This window comes from Lithobates pipiens, unplaced genomic scaffold, assembly GCF_037356315.1.
Source record: "Lithobates pipiens isolate NorthernLeopardFrog02 unplaced genomic scaffold, aLitPip1_a1.2 Scaffold_25, whole genome shotgun sequence".
Lineage (NCBI taxonomy): Eukaryota > Metazoa > Chordata > Amphibia > Anura > Ranidae > Lithobates > Lithobates pipiens.
Genome location: NW_027507787.1, coordinates 8,946,128 through 8,968,247, shown reverse-complemented (window position 1 = coordinate 8,968,247; position 22,120 = coordinate 8,946,128). Strand labels below are relative to the sequence as shown.

General features: G+C 44.9%; 1 protein-coding gene across 2 annotated transcripts in view; it reads right to left on the bottom strand.

Annotated features, from left to right (window-relative positions):
• The window catches only part of COMTD1 (catechol-O-methyltransferase domain containing 1), a 44,121-nt gene extending 22,503 nt beyond the window's left edge, over window positions 1-21,618 (bottom strand). The window contains exons 1-4 of one of the 2 annotated variants that reach the window (XM_077454027.1): window positions 21,451-21,574; window positions 7,980-8,080; window positions 6,752-6,879; window positions 2,248-2,347 (exon numbers count right to left, since the gene is read on the bottom strand). In XM_077454027.1, the coding sequence (XP_077310153.1) occupies window positions 2,248-2,347; window positions 6,752-6,865 (214 nt within the window). In that variant the 5' untranslated portion in view covers window positions 6,866-6,879; window positions 7,980-8,080; window positions 21,451-21,574. Of the gene's footprint in view, window positions 1-2,247; window positions 2,348-6,751; window positions 6,880-7,979; window positions 8,081-21,450 lie in introns of both variants that reach the window. The other variant, XM_077454026.1, reaches the window with a different exon arrangement.
• Window positions 21,619-22,120: the final 502 nt, after the last annotated feature.

Here is a 22,120-nt window from a genome sequence, read left to right as displayed (position 1 = left end):
CAAAAAACAAGAGATGGTTTTTGACAAATACTTCATTAAATATGAAGACTGTACCCCGTTGTAGCTCTAAGGTCAATCACAATGTCTTCTTTCTCCAGTTCCTCCACCAATATTTTCTTTCTCTGTTTCCTCCACCAATGCCTTCTTTCTCCAGTTACACTGTCTTCTTCCTCCACCGCCCACCTGCTGAAAATGAAAAAACGCTCCTCTTCCGATGCTGGCTCCAGCCATTGTGTCAGCTCCGGTGTCTGGCAGTTCTTATATAGCTATGGGGCGTGACCATCAGGTGACATCACTCTGAGACCCCACCCCTTATGATGTAACAGACCCGGGATGATAGGGCACAAGGGGGCGGGGTCTCAGGGTAAAGTCACCCGATGGCCATGCCCCAAAGCTATATAAGAACTGAGAGACACCAGAGCTCACAGAAGGGCGGGAGCCAGCATTGGAGGAGGAGCTTTTATTTTATTTTTTTCAGTTGGCAGTGGAGAAAGAAGACATCGGCTGAGGAAGCGGTAAAAGAAGATATTGGCGAAGGAAGCAGAGAAAGAAGACATCGTGCTTGATGTTGGGGCTCGATTTTTGTAAATGATTTGTCAAAAACCCGTCTCTTGTTTTTTGTAACAATACACTGCTTTTTTTTTTCTTCGGTGAATGGGTAGGGGTACAATGTACCCCATAGTCATTCACATGGGTGGGGGCTTTCTGGGGCTACCAGATTCTGACAAGCCCCCTGCCCGCAGACATCCATAACCACTGGCCAGGGTTTTGGGGAAGAGGCCCTGGTCCCCATGGGGGACAAGGTGCTTTAGGGCATGTTTCCTGGTATGGTTCAGCCCCACCCCCCCCCTTCCTGACCTGTCGGGCTGCATGTTTGACTAAGGGTCGGGGGGGGGGGCACACCATTTTTCTTTTTTTGGGCATTTGCCCTTAAAATATATACCAGACCAGAGGGTCAGGTATGGTCTTGGGGTCAGACTCCATGCGTTTTTTTTTAAAGTTTTGGCGTGGGGTTCCTCCTCAAGATCCTCATAGCAGTTGAGATGATGATCCGACTTGGATGCTACTTCCATTCAAATAAATGAGCTGAAATTGTGCCCAAGTCAGACAAAAAGTAGTGCAGGGCCCTTTTCAAAGTCGGAGCGACACAAGTCAGACCAGTTGAGACGACTCTATGGGATTTTGACACGTCATGCGTCTTGTGCTCCTGAAGTCAGTGTGAACCAAACCTTAAAATGGATGTAAACCCACCACTCACCCAGTATAAACTAATGCCACAGTATTAATGTATATATACATGCAAACCTCCTGCATGTATTCCTTCCTTGCACCCCCTTCAGCAGGAGCCCCCCAAAACTCTGGAATCGGTGCTGTGATGTCACAAGACTCCTCTCCCACCTCTACACCCTCCTTCTCCTGAGTAACATCCAGTCAAAACTCAGGAAGGGCACCACGTGACTTCAGCATCCCCAATCATGCTGAGGCGTGGCGCAGCCAATACTGGGAGAGCTGGAGAAGAAAGAAGGGGGATGTGAAGTTAGAATCGTAACACTTTCTCTCTCTCATGCTGTTCAAGAGATAAAGAAATCAGATGTCAGTCACAGCAGTGGTAGATGTGGCAACACAAACTTATCTGTGTGTCCCTTTTTATATTACTACAGAAAGACAAGAGGCTTGCTCAGAGCAGGATTAACTCTTCTCGTGGCAGGACTGAGCACAGATGAATGGATATCCTCTACTGTACCAGGTAGAAGTCTTCATCAAAAAAAAAAAAAATTCAGGTTTACATCCACTTTAAGCTTCGACAATAAAACCTAGAAGCGAATTGGTTACAATGCACAGCTGCACCAGATTCTGCGTGTACCAGTTTTAGTAAATCTCCCTCATTGCGTATATTTTCACTTCAATTATCAATGCGAAAAACAAATTCCTGTGTACAGATTTCAGCTGCACATCATCGGATAATTAGTCTGGATTCACACCTATGCATTTTTAGTGCTTTATGCATTTTACAGATTTGCACTACAGTCCATTTAACATGGTTTCCTATGGAACACGTTCTGCAGTGCAAATCTGCAAAATGCAAAAAGCACTAAAAATGCCTAGGTATGAATCCAGCCTTAAAGTGAATATTCACACAATTTGTTTGCGTGAAGATTCCCAATCTAGTAAATCTGCCTCCATGTGCCATAAATAAAATGTATGTGTAGGATTTATATTTTCTGGCAATGTTCCATGCATCCTTACCCATATCTAAAATCTTCTTAGATTTAATTATTTTAGCCAGGTTTGCCAATAGTTGGATAGCATCGCTGCTTATATCCTGTGGAGTGATCCTTGAAAGATGCTGAAAGCACAAGTCATCATTACTTTACAAGGTATTTTTTATAGGATAAAGCTGTCATGCATTTTTCCAAGGGAACTCATTAAAAATTAAGCATGCCAGTTAAACGCCTACCTGTAATGTGTCATAAATACCTTAGGTTGATGTGAGACAAGGGAGCCGACATTTATCTCTACTTAATAGAAACACAGTGTGCTAACTCCCACTGAGCTACATAAGCTAAATGGAGATTGCTCTCTCTTCAAGTAAATGTAAACCAAACCCGAAAACAGAATTTCTAAAGCACGGTGTATCTAAAACAACTGCCATTTTATTACAAATTGGATACTTGTTTTCCCCTTTTTTATTCTTTGTTTCATCTCAGTGCTTATGATCTCCTGCGGCCTCTTCCTGTCTACATGCAAACATGCCAGTAATATCTACATGGCATTTTTCAGGGCGTGTTTCTTGATGGTAAAAGTGCTGGAGAAGGTCAACAGAACTGAGATCCAAAAGAGCTGAAAACAGTAATTTATGGAAAAACATAGCAATTGTTCAATATATACAGTGCCTTAGCGAACAACAATGCTGCGTACACAGGATCGGACTATCCGGTGGACTTAGACCGCTGGACAATTCGATCGTGTGTGGGCTCCAGTGGACTTTTTCTTCCCAAAAGTCTGGCAGACTTAGAAATAAGACTTGCTTCAAAATTGTCCGCCGGACTCAGCTTTTAGCGGACAATCTGTGTGCTAGTCCGGCAGACTAAAACTGACGCTAGGGCAGCTATTGGCTATGAACTTCCTTATTCTACGTTATCACGTTCGAATTTGCCAGACATTTGGAGTGATCGTGTGTGGCCAAGTCCGTTCGCTTGAAAGTCCGGCGGACCTCAGTCGGATTGTGCACCGGACTAAGTCCGCCGGATAGTTTGATCGTGTGTACGCGGCATTAGTCTTCCAGTTGGGGTTCAGGTTTACTTTAGTTCAATCATATTTTATTAATGCTTTGTAGGTACAAAAGGAGAAAGTATTCATATTACAAGTCATCACAGAAAATGTTTATGTAGTATCATTGAGAAACAACATAGAGAAGTAGAAAATAGGGGAAAAGTTCTACAAAACATCCTCCCAGTGATGCAGTACACTGAGATCAGTTGACATGGATGACATATACAGATTAGTATATTTGCTTTTCATGGATGGACCAATTAGGCTCATAGGAAAGAGACATATACTCTATGTACGTTAGGTAACTCTTGCACTATTCGTCAGGTCACATCAAAATAATTTACAATATGTCCCTGTATAAGGATTAGGTCTACTTTAACCACTTGACTTCTGGAAAGATTTACCTCCTTCACGACCAGAACATTTTTTGCTACTTTAACTGGCAATTAATTGCACGCTCTTGCAACACTGTAGCCAAATTAAATTAAGTTTATATCATTTTTTTCCCCACACACATAGAGCTTTTTTTGGTGGTATTTGATCGCCACTGGGTTTTTATATTTTTTCCTATATAAATGACGAAAAAACGAAAATTTTGAAAAAAAAACCCCAAAACAATATTTTCTACTCTCTGTTACAAAACATATCCAATAAAACCACATTTCTTCATAAATTTAGGTGAAAATGTATTCTGCTTCATGTTTTTGGTAAAAAAAAGAATTCAAGTAAGTGTATACAAAGCCAGCCCCGAGTTACGAACACAATAAGGACTGCAGGTTTGTTCGTAAGTGGAATGTGTGTGTAAGTCGGAACACTGCATTTGTAAGTGCAACTTCCGCCTGTGCAGGGATGTGGGATGTTCCAGGCGCTTCTGGGCATGCAGTACATGTTATCTGGGGCTCTTCTGGGCATACAGTACATGTTATCTGGGGCACTTCTGGGCATGCAGTACATGTTATCTGGGGCTCTTCTGGGCATGCAGTACATGTTATCTGGGGCTCTTCTGGGCATGCAGTACATGTTATCTGGGGCTCTTCTGGGCATGCAGTACATGTTATCTGGGGCTCTTCTGGGCATGCAGTACATGTTATCTGGGGCTCTTCTGGGCATGCAGTACATGTTATCTGGGGCTCTTCTGGGCATGCAGTACATGTTATCTGGGGCTCTTCTGGGCATGCAGTACATGTTATCTGGGGCACTTCTGGCCATGCAGTACATGTTATCTGGGGCTCTTCTGGGCATGCAGTACATGTTATCTGGGGCACTTCTGGCCATGCAGTACATGTAGTTTTGCAGTGTGCGATGTGTCCAATGCTGCAAGATAGCTGCTCGGAGATATCCAGGACCAGTGTGGCGCACAACCGGCCGGCATGGAGGCCGTTCGTAAGTAGGGGTCGCTCATAACTCTGGTGTTCATAACTCGGGGACTGCCTGTATTAATAGGTTTGTGTGAAAGTTATAGCGTCTAAAAGCTTGGAAAATAAACAGTATGAAGTATTTAGTAAGAGGCATGGTGAGTTTTTTTTGTCACAGTTTTTAGGAAAATGAAGAACGTAGATAAAATGTTTTTTTTTTTCCTGCAAATGTATTTTTTTGCATACTGTCATCAGTGCAGTACAACATCATCATATGGCTGGTGTAACGATGATCGGGAATACTGACTGGTGACAGTACATTAAAAAATAAAAACATTTTTTTATTTCATTAAAAAAAAAAAGTTTTTGCCTTTTTTACTATTTTTTTTTTACATACTTCATTAGAGTAGTTCAGTGTCACCATAATGAATGGGGAATGGTTTACTGCATTCCTCTAACTTGGAAGAGGCAGTATAATGTACATGTACGTGATCCTGCCTGCCTACCGCAGCAAATGTACTGTGGCCATGCGGTAAGCAGTTAAAATAGAACTGAAGGCAATTTTTTTTCATTCTGGATAGAGTAAAGGAGGGTTATGATCCGTTAGGGTTTTTGTCATCTGTGTGCCTATTTTTTCATTGGTAAGCATGACAGGAAAATAGAGGAAATCCCTCCAATTTTAGGGAAATTTCTAGTGGTCACTTGAAATAATGGCCTCCTTTGGAAAATCTCTATTCCTGTTCTCATGACCACCCAAAGTTTGAAATGTTTACTTTAGGTGACAATGGTCACCAGAACAAATAGCGAGGGTGACTCTCAATAGCAGGGGCACAGACAGCAATAAAAACCTGACAGGTCTTCTAATCCCTCTCCACTCTAATATTAAAAAAAGGTTGGTCTTCAGTTATACTTTAAAGCCTCACTTTGGAATGGTTCCCCTTTTTCCCAATCACCCACCTACCTCCCCAACTAATCACAGCCATTTTTACTGACCTAAAGCCACGGTCATGTAATAATGCAGTCCTGAGCTTCTCATTGTCTATTGACAGGGGTTCTCTAAGGATCCAAAAAAGGACTGTCAGTGAAGGGGACCAGTGGTCTTAAGTGCCATTTCAGCTCTGGATATGCGGTCCTCTGCACTGAAACTTGGGCATGGCAAGGCACATGGATAGGGGACTTAGTGGAATATAGCTGGCTTTACTAGATAAGGGGGAAAAAAAAAGCCTGCCAGGATGGGTTAGAGGGGATTGCGAGAAAAGGGTGGGAAAAAATTATCCCCCCCCCCCAGAGTGGGGCTTTCAAGCCTCACTCCAACCTAATGTGCGGGCATTAGGTTGGAGTGAGGCTTTAAAGCCCCACTCTCCAACCCTGCCTCCCCCACAACTGAAAATGATACAGGCAAGGGAACCTTTTCTTAAAAAAGGTATTCTGCCTGGAAATGGGCTTAAATGTTTTTATGTGGTGTGATATTTCTGCTCTTGTTCTAATGTAGTCTTCCACTAAGCTTTCAAGAGGAAGTAAACCCTGATGAATTTACTTCCTCTTTCATTCCCTGCAAAGGCAAAGCATAATGGACTACTATGCATCGCATAGTAGTCCATTATGTGTCACTTACCTGACACAGGAGCCAGCGAAGTCACCGCTGTCCCCTGTAGTCCGGCGCATCCATCTTCTCAGTGGGGTCTCGCAGCTCCGTCGCTGTCATTTGGCGAAGCCGCGATGACGTCACTCCCGTGCATGCGCACGGGAGGCGACACGCGCGGCAGCTCCGTCGTTGAAAATGCCGCGCTCAGTGTGCCTGCACGCCGCTTTCTACGGCGCATGCGCCGTAGACAGCGGTGCCTGTCTTCGGGCAAATATCTCCTAAACTTGGACCTACAGGTAAGCCTTAATCTAGGCTTACCTGTAGGTCAAAGTGTGTTGTAAGGGTTTACAACCACTTTCAGCTTCTTCTGGTTTAGCATGCTGAATACCTCTCCTAGACATCTTAGAATTCAATCAAGTGCAAACAGGCAGACTGGAAAGGCAACTGGAGCGTAAGTGTCCACTAACCTTCAAATCATCAAATTTTATTTTGCTTTGAATAAGGTATCCTCATTACAACCCGATATACCATTCCATACCTGTTTTAGCTTCTTCGCAGATGGGTGCTCTCTAAGGGAAAGGCGGAGCAAGTATGTTCTACGTGGGTCATCCAGTCCGTCAAACATTTTCTGTGACTTTTTTCTTCTATACATAAAATATTTTTTACCTAGGAAAAAAAAAAACACTTGCGTAATATAATGATAAATTCCTAAATCGGGCCATTATCACTACTTTATACACTTTTAACTCTCTAAATCATTCTTGATTGGCGACCACGGCATTTATCAGAGGAACCTGTAGTGGTGGCTGAGGATCAGATTGAGTTTGGTTGTGAAAGGATTAGTGGTTTCAACCTTGGCTACTCTCCAATTAAATTCTCTCCTCGCTAGTTGAAGGCCTTAACAACTCTGGATGAGTCGAGAAGCAACACGCCTTTTTGTCAACTTTTGTAGCTAAAAAAAAATTCTAAATTCCACTGCATTTCGGGATGAATTAGTTGGGTGGCTGATGTTCCTTTCTTCAGTACTATGGTAGAATCAGGAGAATCAGAAAAGTGGCTAGATATTTCATGAAGAACTGTCTGGTAGATGGACAATCTTGCCATTTAAAAACTAGACAATTCTGAGCAAACTTTAATGGTTTAATTCTTTTAACGGCTTTAAGGCTCCATTCACATCTTGGCATTTCGAATTGTGTGCAGAATCACCGCGATTCTGCCCGCAATTCGAAATAGCGGCAAATCAGGGGATGCTCATGCGATTCCCTGTCACTTCCAATGGCACCCTGCGTGCGAGTACAAGAACTTAATTTGGGCGCCAGGCGTCCCGCAAATCTGTTTGCGCAAATTTCACCGCGTTTGCCACCCAACAAACGTGCTGCGATCGGGGTGCCATTGGAAGTGACGGGGAGCGCACAGGCGTCCCGTGATTTGATGCTATTTCAAATCACTGCAATTCCGCCCACACTTCGGAATGCCAAGATATGAACGCAGCCTAAAAGTAGAACTGTTATGAGGCCATGGACAATCAAATATTTACACATTTTTCACAAGCAGCAAATAAACTTTAAAGCAAGCCCTCACTGCTGCTGCAAGCACTCTATAGCCATTTATCCTCAGGTTTGCAACCAAAACACAGAAAGGAGGGGAGAGAGAACAGTGCTGGTACTGGACTTGAATAACCCTTGTGTTTATAATCTAAAAATTGATGATGAGTTGCTCCACAGTAACTGTGATTGCAGAGGGTCAGCAATGCTTATTTTACTTACCTTAGTACTGTGTCAATGTAAAAGAACATTGGGTTGGCGTCTGCTTTTTTTCTGGACAGTGCAGATCACAGGAAAATGGATGGAAAAGGGTGGCTCTGTACCTGCGATCACCATAGTAAGCAGTCATAAACAGTGTTATACCTAGTTTAATTTTCTCTTTTACTGTGTTCATTCTTATTTGCCAATAAAGCAAAATAAATAAGTAAATAAAAACAGTGGTTAGAGTTGTAAACCCTTGTGCTTTTGCACCTTAATGCACCCTATGCATTAAGGTGAAAAAACTTCTGACAATGAGCAGCCCCTCCCCCCGTTTTACTAACCTGAGCTAGTTCGTTCCCATGGCGGAGCAAGCTATACCTCTCTGCCTATTGTCTTGGCTCTTGATTGGATAGATTGATAGTAGTGCAGCCATTGGCTCCCACTGCTGTCAATCAAACCCTTAAGGGCTTAAAGCCCTTTTTTAATACAGCTGCTATTCAGAAATATATTACTAAAATATTCCACAGCCCCCAGATAAAAAGCACGCTATTTAGTGTAAGCGCCTGAAGTTGTTCAGTTAAAGAGGGATTCCGCCCAAAAAAAAAAATATTAAAAGCCAGCAGCTATAAATACTACAGCTGCTGACTTTTAATAAATGGGCACTCACCTGTCCCGGGTTCCAGCGATGACGGCAGCCGAGGCCGATCGACCGCTCGGGCCTCGGCTGCTGCCGCCGCCATTCTAGGTGAGGGAATCAGGAAGTGAAGCGAATTGGCTTCACTTCCCGGTTCCCTACTGCGCATGCGCGAGCCGCGCAATAGGAAATCTCTGCGCTGTCACTGGGGCCCGTGTGTGTCCCAGCAGACAGCGCGGCAGGGCAGGAAATGGCGTAGACTCCCGTGGGAGTCTATGCCCGGAAGTGGGTGAAAATACCTGTCTTTGACAGGTATCTCCACCCCCCTCCCCCCTGAAAGGTGTCAATTGTGACACCGGAGGGGGAGGGGGGGTTCCGATCAGCGGAGGTTCCACTTTAGGGTGGAATCCCGCTTTAACGGGCGGGGATTACCTGTAACAAAAGTGGTGATTAACTTGTCAATCAAACCCAATGACGTGGGCGCCGGGTCCTGCTTTCCTTGTGAATACAACATGCAGAAGCAGGACTCGGGAGCGCGCCTGCATTGGTGTTTTAAGGAGTGTGCTTCTCCAACGTGAACATTCAATGCGGGGAGGAGTTACCAGCGCCGCCAGGGGTCCCCAGAAGAGGTGGATTGGGGCCACTCTCTGCAAAACAAACCGCACAGTGGAGGTGTGAATATACAATGTATATGTAAAGTGCTGCGTAAATTGATGGCGCTATAAAAGTACCTTAAATAAATAATAATAATAGATGAGCATCTTAATTGTAGACACACACCCACACTCACTCAGATTGAACTGGATGGACTGGTGTCTTTAATCAACCTTACCAACTATGTAACTATGAGGTAAGTATGACATGTTTGTTATTTAAAAAAAAAAAAAAATAGGGTTTGCAACCCCTTTAAGTACCACCAAAATAAGGTTGTTTTTTTGGATACACTGTTGCATGACCAAATAATTGTCAGCCAAAGTATCAGAGTGCTGAAAACTGAAAAGTGGCCTGATAATGAAGAGATATATACAGTCAAGTACTCAAGTGGTCAAAGCTTACTTACCTCGGCTTATTCTGAGGCTATTCACTACACTAGGTATAGGAGAGGGTTTACATCCACTTTAACCACTTGGGATCCGCGCTATTGCCAAATGACGGCATTAGCGCGGACCTACATTTCCGGGACTACGTCTATTGACGTCGCCCCGTGTACGAGCGGCCTTCGCGCCCCCTGAGGGGCGCGCGCGGCGCGCTCTGTGATCGGCGAGTCCATGAGACTCGCCTGATCACCGATCCGTGCAAGGGGTCGATCCCGACCCCTTATCACATGATCAGCTGTCAGCCAATGACAGCTGATCATGTGATAGAACGGAGCCGGTAATCGGCTATTATTCCTCCTCGCGCTGACAGCGCGAGGAGAAAAAAAAAAAGCCGATCACCGGCGGCCGTGATCGGGACATCAGTCCCAATCACGGCCATCAATACAAGGGACCACCTGCCAGTGCCCACCTGCCTCCCGCAGTGCCATCCTGAAGTAAAAGTAAGTGCCCCCCGTCAGTGCCCATAGTGCCACCCACAGTGCCACCCCACAGTGCCCACAATCTGCCTCAAAGGTGCTGCACCCCAGTGCCGCCCATCAGTGCCCAGCAGTGCCGCCCATCAGTGCCGCCCATCAGAGCCACCTATCAGTGCCACCTATCAGTGCCCATCAGTCCCATCTATCTGTGGTACCTATCAGTGCCCATCCGTGCCACCCATCCGTGCCACTTATCAGTGCCACCCATCCGTGCCATCTTATCTGTGCCCATCTTTGCCCATCAGTGCCGCCTTATCTGTGCCCATCAGTGCAGCCTATCAGTGCCCACCAATGCAGCCTATCAGTGCCCACCAATGCAGCCCATCAGTGCCCACCAATGCAGCCCATCAGTGCCCTCCAATGCAGCCCATCAGTGCCCTCCAATGCAGCCCATCAGTGCCCTCCAATGCAGCCCATCAGTGCCCTCCAATGCAGCCCATCAGTGCCCTCCAATGCAGCCCATCAGTGCCCTCCAATGCAGCCCATCAGTGCCCTCCAATGCAGCCCATCAGTGCCCTCCAATGCAGCCTATCAGTGCCGCCTAATCAGCGCACTTCAATGAAGGAGAAAAATGACCCGTTTGCAAAATTTTATAACAAACTATTAAAACATGATTTTTTTTTTTTGCATCTTTTTTTGTTTGTTTAGCAAAAAAGAAAACTCCGAGCTGTAACTAAATACCACCAAAAGAAAGCTCTATTTGTGGGAAAAAAATTATAAAAATTTCATTTGGGTACAGTGTTGTATGCCCGCGCAATTGTCATTCAAAGTGCATCAGCGCTGAAAGCTGAAAATTGGTCTGGGACTGAGGGGGGTTTAAGTGCCCAGTAAGCAAGTGGTTAAGAATAAAAAAATATTTGAATGCCCATAGCCTGGCCACAGTTCTGCTTTAGGTGGGTACATATTTTGTTTCTGTTTTTATTACCCAGATAGAAAACACCTGAGCTGCAAGTTTGAAAATGACTTGCTAAGCCTACTGCTAGACTTGTCAGGCTTCACAAGTTTGTTGCACAATTGCAGCCCCACTGCATGAGTCAAGAGCAACTTTCTTTGCAAACATTCTGCAAGCTGCTGCAAGTTCTGGTTCAATTGTGCAATAGTCATCCCACCACAGGGGTCACTGTGACTTGCAGAGCTCTTGCTGTAGACTCACCACTGCAACTTTGTTCTTGCTAGAGACCTGCCACACAAATTTGTTGCAAATTGGGAAAGTGTCAACTAGAATTTGTTCTTCAAGTGCTCTGCAAGTGTACAACTTACCAGTGAAAATGTGCAGCAAGTTAACGAGACTTACAATTCAACACTGCCACAAATTTGGGGCAAGCTATCCTTGCTATCTGGGTAGACATTATGTACTTCAATCAGTGTTTTACAAATAAATATGTTAGGCTCGTTCACGCAAACAGCTGCGCTGATTGCTCGGCTGCTGGCAGGAACAGTTTGGAAGCACCGATTTTGGCACACCACACTGTTTACATAATTTTATTTGGCTGATCTTTTCCCCAAAAGGGGGAGTTCTGCTGTAAGTCATCCTGCCGCCTCCCATATTTGGCAGGTCATTTTTTAGTTTTCACAGGTATCCGCTCCCACTTCGATCGTCTAGGCGATCCAAGTGAAAGTTCTCCTCCATCCCCCTCCCGCAGTCTTCTGGGATACGTCACAGGTACCAGAGGACTGTGGGACCACTCACAAAGCGCAGCCTGGCTCGCGTGTAGCAGCCATAACCCGTTGCAGGGCGGCCTTGACTGAATGGGCTTACCGGTTACCTTCTCCTGGCCTGCTCTTCCTCATCTAGGGGTTCCCAGGGTTGATACCCAACGACTTGTACACTGGCACAGATAAAGTCCTTTCAAAAGGTTTTATTTTGCAGTGGAACTTTCACAAAACACAGTCTCTTAGGGAACAGAGGGCACAGGTGAAGAACTCAGGTACCTTGAACTGCAGGTTTAACAAAGTCACTACTTCCACCCAGAGAGTAGCCACTCCCAGCTGGGCACTTCAAGGCTGAACAGATCTCTAGCCAGAGGTCATGGCAGTCAGCACGTTGACTCAAAACTTGAACAATCAACTGAAGATAAACAGGAACCTTTTTCCAACCGTACCTGGAAGGTTTCCCGCTTCCTTTGTGGTACTGGAAAAGTGTGAACTCATCAATGTCCTTCCCAACTCAGTAACCTGGCACTTCTCAGGATGCCACTTGCCGGCCCCCCTCTGAAGAGTCCTCCCCGGTCACTTCCACAAGCTGTGGTGTCCCTCCAAGCCAAGAGCACACCCGGACACTTTGAATCCTCCCTCAGTTACTACGCCTCGGACCAGCAGGTTCCCGAGACTCGGGAACAGACGGATCCCTACCCCAGACCAGACGGGTCTATCAGGGGCCACTGACAGGAACATGGATGTCAAACACCCCGTGACCGGGACCCCTCACCGGGCTACCCTGGTTCTGGAACCAGAACAGACCCAACGGGTCTCTCGAACAACTCCGGAACCCCGAACACGTGACCCACACCTGCTTAAGTACCCCCCCCCAGACTCCTCAGCGGGCCCGGCACTCCCGCTGATTGGCTCTGAGAGGGCCATACCCAAACATCCAACCAGACCTGGTTCTGGCCTGTCATGTGCACCTCCCCGTTCACATGACCAGGCAGAACTTCAATCACGGCCTGGCCAGATTGGTGTTAAGGCCTACCTACACAATTAACCCTTGGTACCGTAGGGTCCTGAGGCAAAACTAAAATTTACAATGCGTGTGACATTTGGTCCCAAATGTCATCCGCTACACGCGCATATGCAGTGGGCAGCCGTCTGTGAATCTGAAAACAGCATAGCCAGCTGCCCACCATTAGGATGCCGGCGCCAGGAATGCAGCCAACTAGCCCAGAGAGGACAGCATTAGATCCCTGGACAGGTAAGTGTCCTTTTATTAAAAGTCAACAGCTACAGTATTTGTAGCTGCTGACTTTTAATTTTTTTTCTTCCAGAGTGATCAATCGCTTTAAGTCATAGGTAATCACCTGTGTCAACACTGCCGACACAGTTGTTCGGTGAGGCCAACAGTAGCTGGAATACATACCCACATGATAACATAAAATGTGAAAAAAGAAAGCCCCCCGGGGAAGTCCAAGGAGTAGAGAAATTTACTTCCCCTGCAATAGCTTGGGGAAAATCAGAAAGTGAGTACCAGGAAGAAAATAAATAGAAAGTAGGGAAAAGAGAAAAAAAAAGGAAGGGAGGGACCCAGGGGTCACCTGAGTAGCAGCACCAACCGGAATGAAAATCACACTATGTCTCCAGGCATTGTGGCTCTAAAAGAAAGTTAGTCTGGGGGCAGGAACTTATCAACTCAGGGCTGCAAAATGTTTGTATACTTGTGGATTCTACCCTGTAAAATGGCTTCAATTTTGGCATGTATCATCACTTGGGTTACCCTTTGAAGATCTAGTAATTGTTTGCTTAGCAGCTGTTGTGATTTGGAGTAGGAGTTTGAATTGGTTTTTGGTCAACTCCGATGGGCAACTGTTTGGCAGAGCAATCTGAGGATCCGGTGGGATATCAATATAAAATAATTGGGAAAGGAGTTGGAATATTTCGGACCAGAAGGACCGCACCAATGGGCAGGACCACCAAGTATGCAGATGTGAACCGAGTTCTCCACAACCACTGAAACAGGTGAGGAGGTAACCTGCAACTTACTTAGCCAGTCTTGTTGGTACCAGATACCATCAAGATAGTACTTTGTAGGATCTTTCAAGTGCTGAAATATTCTGAGACAAATTTATGGGTGACTAGCCAAATACCAGTCAAACCCTCAGCATCTAGTGTTAGATTTAGATCAGCTGGCCATCGTATAACATAGGCTGGGGAAGGGGACCAAGGCCTAGTTAGGAGGGTCCTATAGAGCTTTGAGATCACCCCTTTCGTGTGTGGGTCTGCTAAGCATAGGATGTTCGAACATGGTCATACTGTCAAGGTCAGTTTGTGACTGAGTTTTCATGGTGTAGAAATGCCGAACCTGAAGTTAACAAAATACTTCAGAACTTGGGAATTTATGCTGTCCTTAGCCCTTGTGCACACGGTCGGACATTCTGACGGAAAATGTCCGATCGGACTGTGTTGTCGGATAATTCAGCCGTGTGTGGGCTACATCGGACTGTTTCCGTCTGAATATCCGACTGACAACGTTTTAGAGCTGGGCTATAAAAATTTCCCAAAACATGATCCGATCGGACTTTGATCGTTTGTAGAAAATTCCGATCGGACAAAGTGCCACGCATGCTCAGATCAAATTCCTAGACCAAAGCTATTGGCTACTAGCCTGAACGTAGTCCCGTCGTAACAAAATAATGTCATCACGTTACGAACGATCAGATTTTCCGACAACTTTGTCCGACTGTGTGTATGCAACACCATTTTCGGACAAAATCCGTCAGACAAAATCCGACGGATTTTGTTGTCGGAATGTCCGACCGTGTGTACAAGGGCTTACAGTTGTGAGCAGGGTATAAAACCAGTGGAATTAACAGGATGATGTAGTCTTGTTAGACATAGGCCAGTCATGGAAAGCAGCTGGAGAGACAAATGCTGGAGAAAATGCTGAGTTGCAAAGAAAAGAGAGCATCAGTTTATGTGGCGATAACAGCCCCAATGTGCATTTTACTCTGTCCCAAAGACAATGTACAATGTAAAATCCCTTCAGTTGCAATTATTTGTGTATTTGCTTGCATGAACTGCCCACTTCAAATATCCCCACAAAATCTCAGCGGGGATCAAATCAGGGCTTTGACTAGGATAGTCCATAATAGTCCATTTCTTCTTTTTGAGACATTCCTTGAAGGATTTGTAAATGTTCTCCAGACCATTATGGTACTGAAAGAGTGATTTCTAGTTCAACCTCAACTTTTGGACAGATGATCTCCCATTCTCATCAAGCACATTTTGGAATGATGCAGAATATGTAGTTGACTTGATGACTGTGAAACTGTGAGGACCTGAAACAGCAAACCATCCCCAGATCCTAACGTTTCCACCACCATGATTCACAGTAGTTATGAGGTCCTTATCCTGAAATAGAATGTCAATCTGTTACTGTGACTAAACAATTCTATCTTTCATTCTTCAGTACATTGTTCCAGAAGAACTGGAGAATCTTCTTTTTAGGCAGCAAAGATGTCAGGAACCAGCCATGCTCATTTTCGTGCACAGGAATGTGCACATACCCATGAGCATAGGTGTTTGATAAGATGTACAAGATTGAGAATGCGTATGCGCATGTACATGCATGCACGGCCAAGCCCACAGATCCTGGCGCTCAACAGCCTACTTAGACCTGAGGTCTGCCTAGCATTATTAGATTGTCTTCAGCTCTTATCCCTGTGTTTTTTCTTACTGAAAACCAACTGATCTTGCCACTGACCCCCTCTATGGTTGATGCTTCTCTATGGATTTCCCTTGCCTGTTATGCCTAAAACTTGTCCATGTTACTGACCCTGGTCTGGACTTTTGACTACGACTTTGCTTCCTGACCCTGTACCCGTCTGGCTGCTTCTGACCCAATTCTACATTTCCATCCAGTGGATCTCTGCACTTCCAAGTTCATGTTCACTGCTCCAGCTTTCTGGCATCTGCACCCTTCCAGTGCCCTAGCAGTCCCCGTTTCCACTACCAAGGGTGCTTGAACGGGAAACGTGCAAGAGGTTACTCTACAGGTATGCTACAAAAGAGTGCTTCCTAACACACCACACATGCAGATTGAACTGGTGCAATTTCTGATTGTAGATACATACACTTTGACTGAAAGGGTTACCAGAACACTCTGCAATGGGTCCTTGGAAACTAGTTTTAGCATCAAATTTTCACTTCTTGGTTCGAGTTTGCTGGGCTGGCCAGTCCTGGAGAAATCGGCAGTCGACTGAAACCCCAGCCACTTGTAGAATATTATAATTACAGTGGAATGATTACATTTCACATACTTTGGAAACCATTTAAAATCCCTTGCTAGGCTCATAGGCATCTACAACCCTATTTCTGAGGGCCTAATGCCCCGTACAAGCCATCGGAACATTCCGACAACAAAATCCAAATACCATTTTTCCAACGGATGTTGGCTCAAACTTGTCTTGCATACACACGGTCACACAAAGTTGGTCGGAAATTGCAAACGTCAAGAACGCGGTGACGTACAACACGTACGACAAGCCGAGAAAAATTAAGATCAATAGCCAGTGCAGCTCTTCTGCTTGATTCCGAGAATGCGTGGAACTCTGTGCGTCGGAATTTCTAACAACGGATTTTGTTGTCGCAAAATTTGAGATCCAGATCTCAAATTTTGTGTTACGGAAATTTCCGATGGAAAACGTCCCATGGAATTTCCAACAAAAAGCGACCATCGAACATTTTCCGTCAGAAAATCCGGGGCATTAGAGAGTTTTGTTGATCCTGGCATGATGATTCCACACATGTCAATAGCAAAATGAACACCAGACCCTAGGTATCTTTTGAATAAAAGAGGTTCTACCTGCATACGCCCCATGGAGGTTCTAATCACTGGCACCTAATCCGGAACACTGGATTCTAATTTCATAGATTTGAAGTGGTAGTAAATGTAGCGGTGGACTTACCTTTTCCATATCTCAAACCTACATTTTTATTAATTTATATCATGAAAATAAATACAGTGTAAATCTGAAGTGTCATTTGTTCAAGTACATCACCTTTATCTGTCGGCATTGATTGAATCAAGATCTACGATTTACCTGTTCAAATATGTTAAAAAAGCCAACAATATCCATGGGGTGGATTCATTTTTCACATGACTGTATTTCCTATTATAGGAATTCAACAGAAGAAGAGGAAGGAAGGCGGTGGGCTGTATTAATCCCATTGACTGGATTAAAACCAGCATGAAAAAAATAGGGTGCCAAAATTACAAAATGTGATTACTCCTGCATTAACTCCCAGGTCCCAACAAGCACTGGAGGACATCCATAGGAACAGCATCATAGCACCAATTCCAATCCGCTTAGACCTAATACCATAGTTACATAGTCAAAAAAAAAAAAAAAAAAAAAAAGCCATCTTGTTCAACCAATAGAAATAAAATCCCTAAAAAGAATAAGTAAATAAAAACCCATACACAGAATTCTTTACCCCACAGTTGATCCAGAGTAAGGCAAAAAACCCCTATGAAGAATGGTCAAGCGGGGAGAAAAATTCCCTCCTCCTCCTGGGCGGCAGGTAATTTGGTGCATACTAGCACCTTATGGCATTACCTACCTGGGGGCATGTTTAAAAAAAAAAAAAAAAAAAAAAAATTTCAGAGTTTACCATCACTTCAATCTCCTCCTCGCAAGAGATTATTTACATCATTTATTTCTTAGTACTATACTAATTCTTTCTACAAACGGGTTCTCTTCTCCATGTGCCATCCCTGTAGTCATACAGCATTGTCAGTTATATTTTGGCATACGTATCTGGCTGTGCCATGTTCATATACACTCACTGGCCACTTTATTAAGTACACCTATTCAACTGCTTGGTAACACAAATTGCTAATCAGCCAATCACATGGCAGCAACTCAATGCATTTAGGCATCTAGACGTGGTGTAGACAACATGCTGAAGATCAAACTGAGCATAAGATTGGGGAAGAAATGGGATTTAAGTGACTTTGAACGTGGCGTGGTTGTTGGTGCCAGACGGGCTGGTCTGAGTATTTCAAAAACTGCTGATCTAATGAGAATTTCACGCACCACAATCTCTCGGGTTTAGAGAGGCTGGTCTGAAAAAGAGAAAATATCCAGCGAGCGGCATTTGTGTGGAGGAAAATGCCTTGTTGATGTCAGAGGAGAATGGGCAGACTGGTTTGAGATGATAGAAAGGCAACAGTAACTCAAATAGCCACTCGTTACAACCAAGGTATGCAGAATACCATCTCTGAACACACAACACGTCGAAACCATGAAGCAGATGGGCTACAGCAGCAGAAGACCACACTGGGTGCCACTCCTGTCAGCTAAGAACAGGAAAGGGAGGCTACAATTTGCACCGGGAACTTGGACAATAGAAATTGGACAATAGAAGATTGGAAAAACGTTGCCTGGTCTGATGAGTCTCAATTTCAGCTACGACATTCAGATAATGGGGTCAGAATTTGTCGTAAACAACATGAAAGCACGGATCCATCCTGCCTTGTATGAATGGTCCAGGCTGGTAATGGTGGTGTAATAACGGATATTTAATTGGCACATTTTGGGCCCCTTAGCAGAGCTCAAAATTTGAAGTCCTGCGCTACTAGCCAGGCTTCAAGGGTTACCCACCACTTGTTTCCCCACCCAATCCCTACCCTGCCCGCCCCTAAACACGCCTTCATAAATTATCCCATGAAATGACATTTAAATGTTTTATACAGAATTAAGTTATAAAAATAAATATTAATAAAAACTTTATCAGTGCCCATCAGTGCATCCTCACCTGTGTCCAACAATGCAGCCTACCTGTGTCCATCAATACCACCTACCTGTGCCCAACAATGCAGCCTCACCTGTGCCCAACAATGCAGCCTCACCTGTGCCCAACAATGCAGCCTCACCTGTGCCCAACAATGCAGCCTCACCTGTGCCCAACAATGCAGCCTCACCTGTGCCAATCAATGCAGCCTCACCTGTGCCCAGCAATTCAGTCTCACCTGTGCCCAACAATTCAGTCTCACCTGTGCCCAACAATGCAGCCTACCTGTGTCCATCAATGCAACCTACCTGTGTCCATCAATGCAACCTACCTGTGTCCATCAATGCAACCTACCTGTGTCCATCAATGCAACCTACCTGTGTCCATCAATGCAATCTCACCTGTGCCCAACAATGCAGCCTACCTGGGTCCATCGATGCAGCCTACCTGGGTCCATCGATGCAGCCTACCTGGGTCCATCGATGCAGCCTACCTGGGTCCATCGATGCAGCCTACCTGGGTCCATCAATGCAGCCTACCTGTGCAGGGGAAGATAGGAGAGGAAGAGGCTTGCCGGCCGGATCATCAGAGCGCCGAGGAACATCGCTGTAACAGCTTTCATTTCAACTGCCGTGTGTTCCCACCACTCGCCGTCACATGCAGCCCCGCCTCCTGGCCTTGAACACGCCAATGGAGGTCACTGTATTCCAATGGCCTCCACCGTCACCAGATCTCAATCCAATAAAGCACCTTTGGGATGTGGTGGAATGGGAGATTTGCATCGTGGATGTTCTGCCGACAAATCTACAGCAACTGCGTGATGCTATCATGTCGATATGCACCAAAATCTCTTAAAAATTGTTTCCAACACCTTGGTGAATCTATGCCGCAAAGAATGAAAGCAGGTGAAAGGGGGCCCAACCCGGTACTAGCAAAGTGTGCCTAATAGAGTGGCCGGCGAGTCTGTGTCAAGCTGGAAAGAAAATGACCAGAAAGACATTGGTTCCAATGTGGTTTTCTATAAATCTTTAAAGCGGTAGTAAACCCGCACATTTTTTTTTTTAAACCTGCAAAGCAAAAGGCATAATGAGCTAGTATGCACCGCATACTAGCTCATTATGAAATACTTACCTTAGAACGAGGCCCCGACATCTGGCCCGATCCACGCCGAGGGAGCTGACATGCTCCCTCTGCGTTTCTTCCGGGTATCGCGGCTCCGGCGCTGTGAGTGGCCGGAGCCGCGATATCGCATGCGCGCGGGAGATTTCATTCCGGCCGGCCGGCCACTGCCGGATTTTCAGGCCGAGAACCCCCTTGTGCGCATGCGCCGCTGCAGTCAGCGGCGCATACCGAGGGGAATATCTCCTAAACCGTACAGGTTTAGGAGATATTTTTTTTACCTACAGGTAAGCCTTATTATAGGCTTTCCTGTAGGTAAAAGTTTAAAAATTGACCATACAACCACTTTAACCACTTAACGACCAGCGCACGACGATGTACGTCCTATTTTTGAAGAGGGATATCTCGGTAACGGCAGCAGCTGCTGCCACAACCGAGATATCCATCTCTTCAGTCGTGTGTGCGATAACGGTGGTCTCCGCAGCGGGCTCGCCGCGAGATCACCGTTATCGGCGGCGGGAGAGGTGCCACCCCCCTCCTGCGCCCTCCGCTGCTTACCGGAGCCGTCGGTAGCAGCGGAGGCGATCGGGTCCTACCGATGGCTGGGTATGGAGATGAGTGAGGCTAAGATGCCCCCACTTGTCTCTATACCATAGGAGGGCGGAAGCGACGTCAAAACGTCACTTCCGCCCATACCTCTTAAAAGGTCTATTTTTTTCAATGTAATTTTAAAAATGACATTTTTTTTTATTATTATTGCATTTTAGCCCAAATATGAGATCTGAGGACTTTTTGACCCCAGATCTCATATTTAAGAGGACCTGTCATGCTCTTTTCTATTACAAGGGATGTTTAAATTCCTTGTAATAGGAATAAAAGTGATCCATTAATTTTTTTTTTTTTTTAAAGTGTAAAAATAAATAAAATCAAGTAAAATAAATAAGAAAAAAATATATATATTTTTTTAAAACCCCCCAGTCCTGACGAGCTTGCGCACAGAAGCGAACGCACACGCGAGGAGCGCCCGCATATGAAAACGGCGATCAAACCACACATGTGAGGTATCACCGCGTTCGGTAGAGCGAGAGCGATAATTCTAGCCCTAGACCTCCTCTGTAACGCAAAACATGCAACCTGTAGAATTTTTTAAAATGTCGCTTATGGAGATTTTTGAGGGTAAAAGATTGACGCCATTCCACGAGCAGGCACAATTTTGAAGCATGACATGTTGGGTACCAATTTACTCGGCGTAACATTATCTTTCAGAATATAAAAAAAAATTGGGCTAATTTTACTGTTGTCCTATTTTTTTTATTCAAAAAAGTGCGCTTTTAAGACCGCTGCTCAAATACGGTGTAAAAAAAAAGTATTGCAATGACCGCCATTTTATTCTCTAGGGTGTTAGAAAATATATATATAATGTTTGGGGTTTCTAAGTAATTTTCTAGCAAAAAAAAAAAACTGTTTTAAACATGTAAACGCCAAATCTGAATAAGAGGCTTGGTCCTTAAGTGCATAAATAATAAACGTATCCAAATCTGATCCGAAAGCAAATTCCCATCCCACCCAAAAAAACATCTCTATCATTTATTAGGAGAAACCACAACAGGAAAATGGTTCTCACGTCTCCAAAACCTAAAAGCACTCTGGCACACTAGGAGTTAAAAGTTATTAAAGGCACTGGAAGGTGAGTGGTTAATGAAGCTGTGCCGCGTACTCACCAATGTAGACCCCAGCCACAAAGGTGGCCCCCAACACAGCTATGCCAGCCACAGCATCTCGGGTGCCAGCAGAGAGGGGCATGACTGCAGAGCCAGGAGCAGGTACAAAGGACAGCAAGTCACATTGCACAGCCTCTCATTGCTCTGCATTGGCTTCACCTGTCACATGATCTTCTCCAGGAGGAAGTAGACACTCAGGAAATTAAAACGGTGTGCTTGCTGCTTTGTTTGAAGACAATGTGTTAGTGTTATGTCGCCACCTTGTGGTTCATTTAAGGTAATACATCTTTGCCAAGCAGTGATGATCTTGGGTAAACCAGCTTTTTTTTTTCAACCCTTTTAACATTGAGGAACCCTGCAAATAACTGTATGTCCTTTCCTTGGACACTATAAAATGTTATAATGCCTGAGGAAGGAATGTAAAGAAGGTCCAGAAAGCTTGCATCTTTAACCACTTGCCTACCAGGCCAATATTGACATTTCTCGCCTACATGTAAAAATCATCATTTTTTTGCTAAAAAATTACATAGAACCCCCAAACGTTATATATGTTTTAGAAAAGATGCTAGAGACGTCCCCTCTCACCTCCCATAAGAACGATCAATCAGTGGAATAGCCGCTATGGTCATTCTTATGGTGCACAGAATCGCCGACTCTAAAAGATGATATC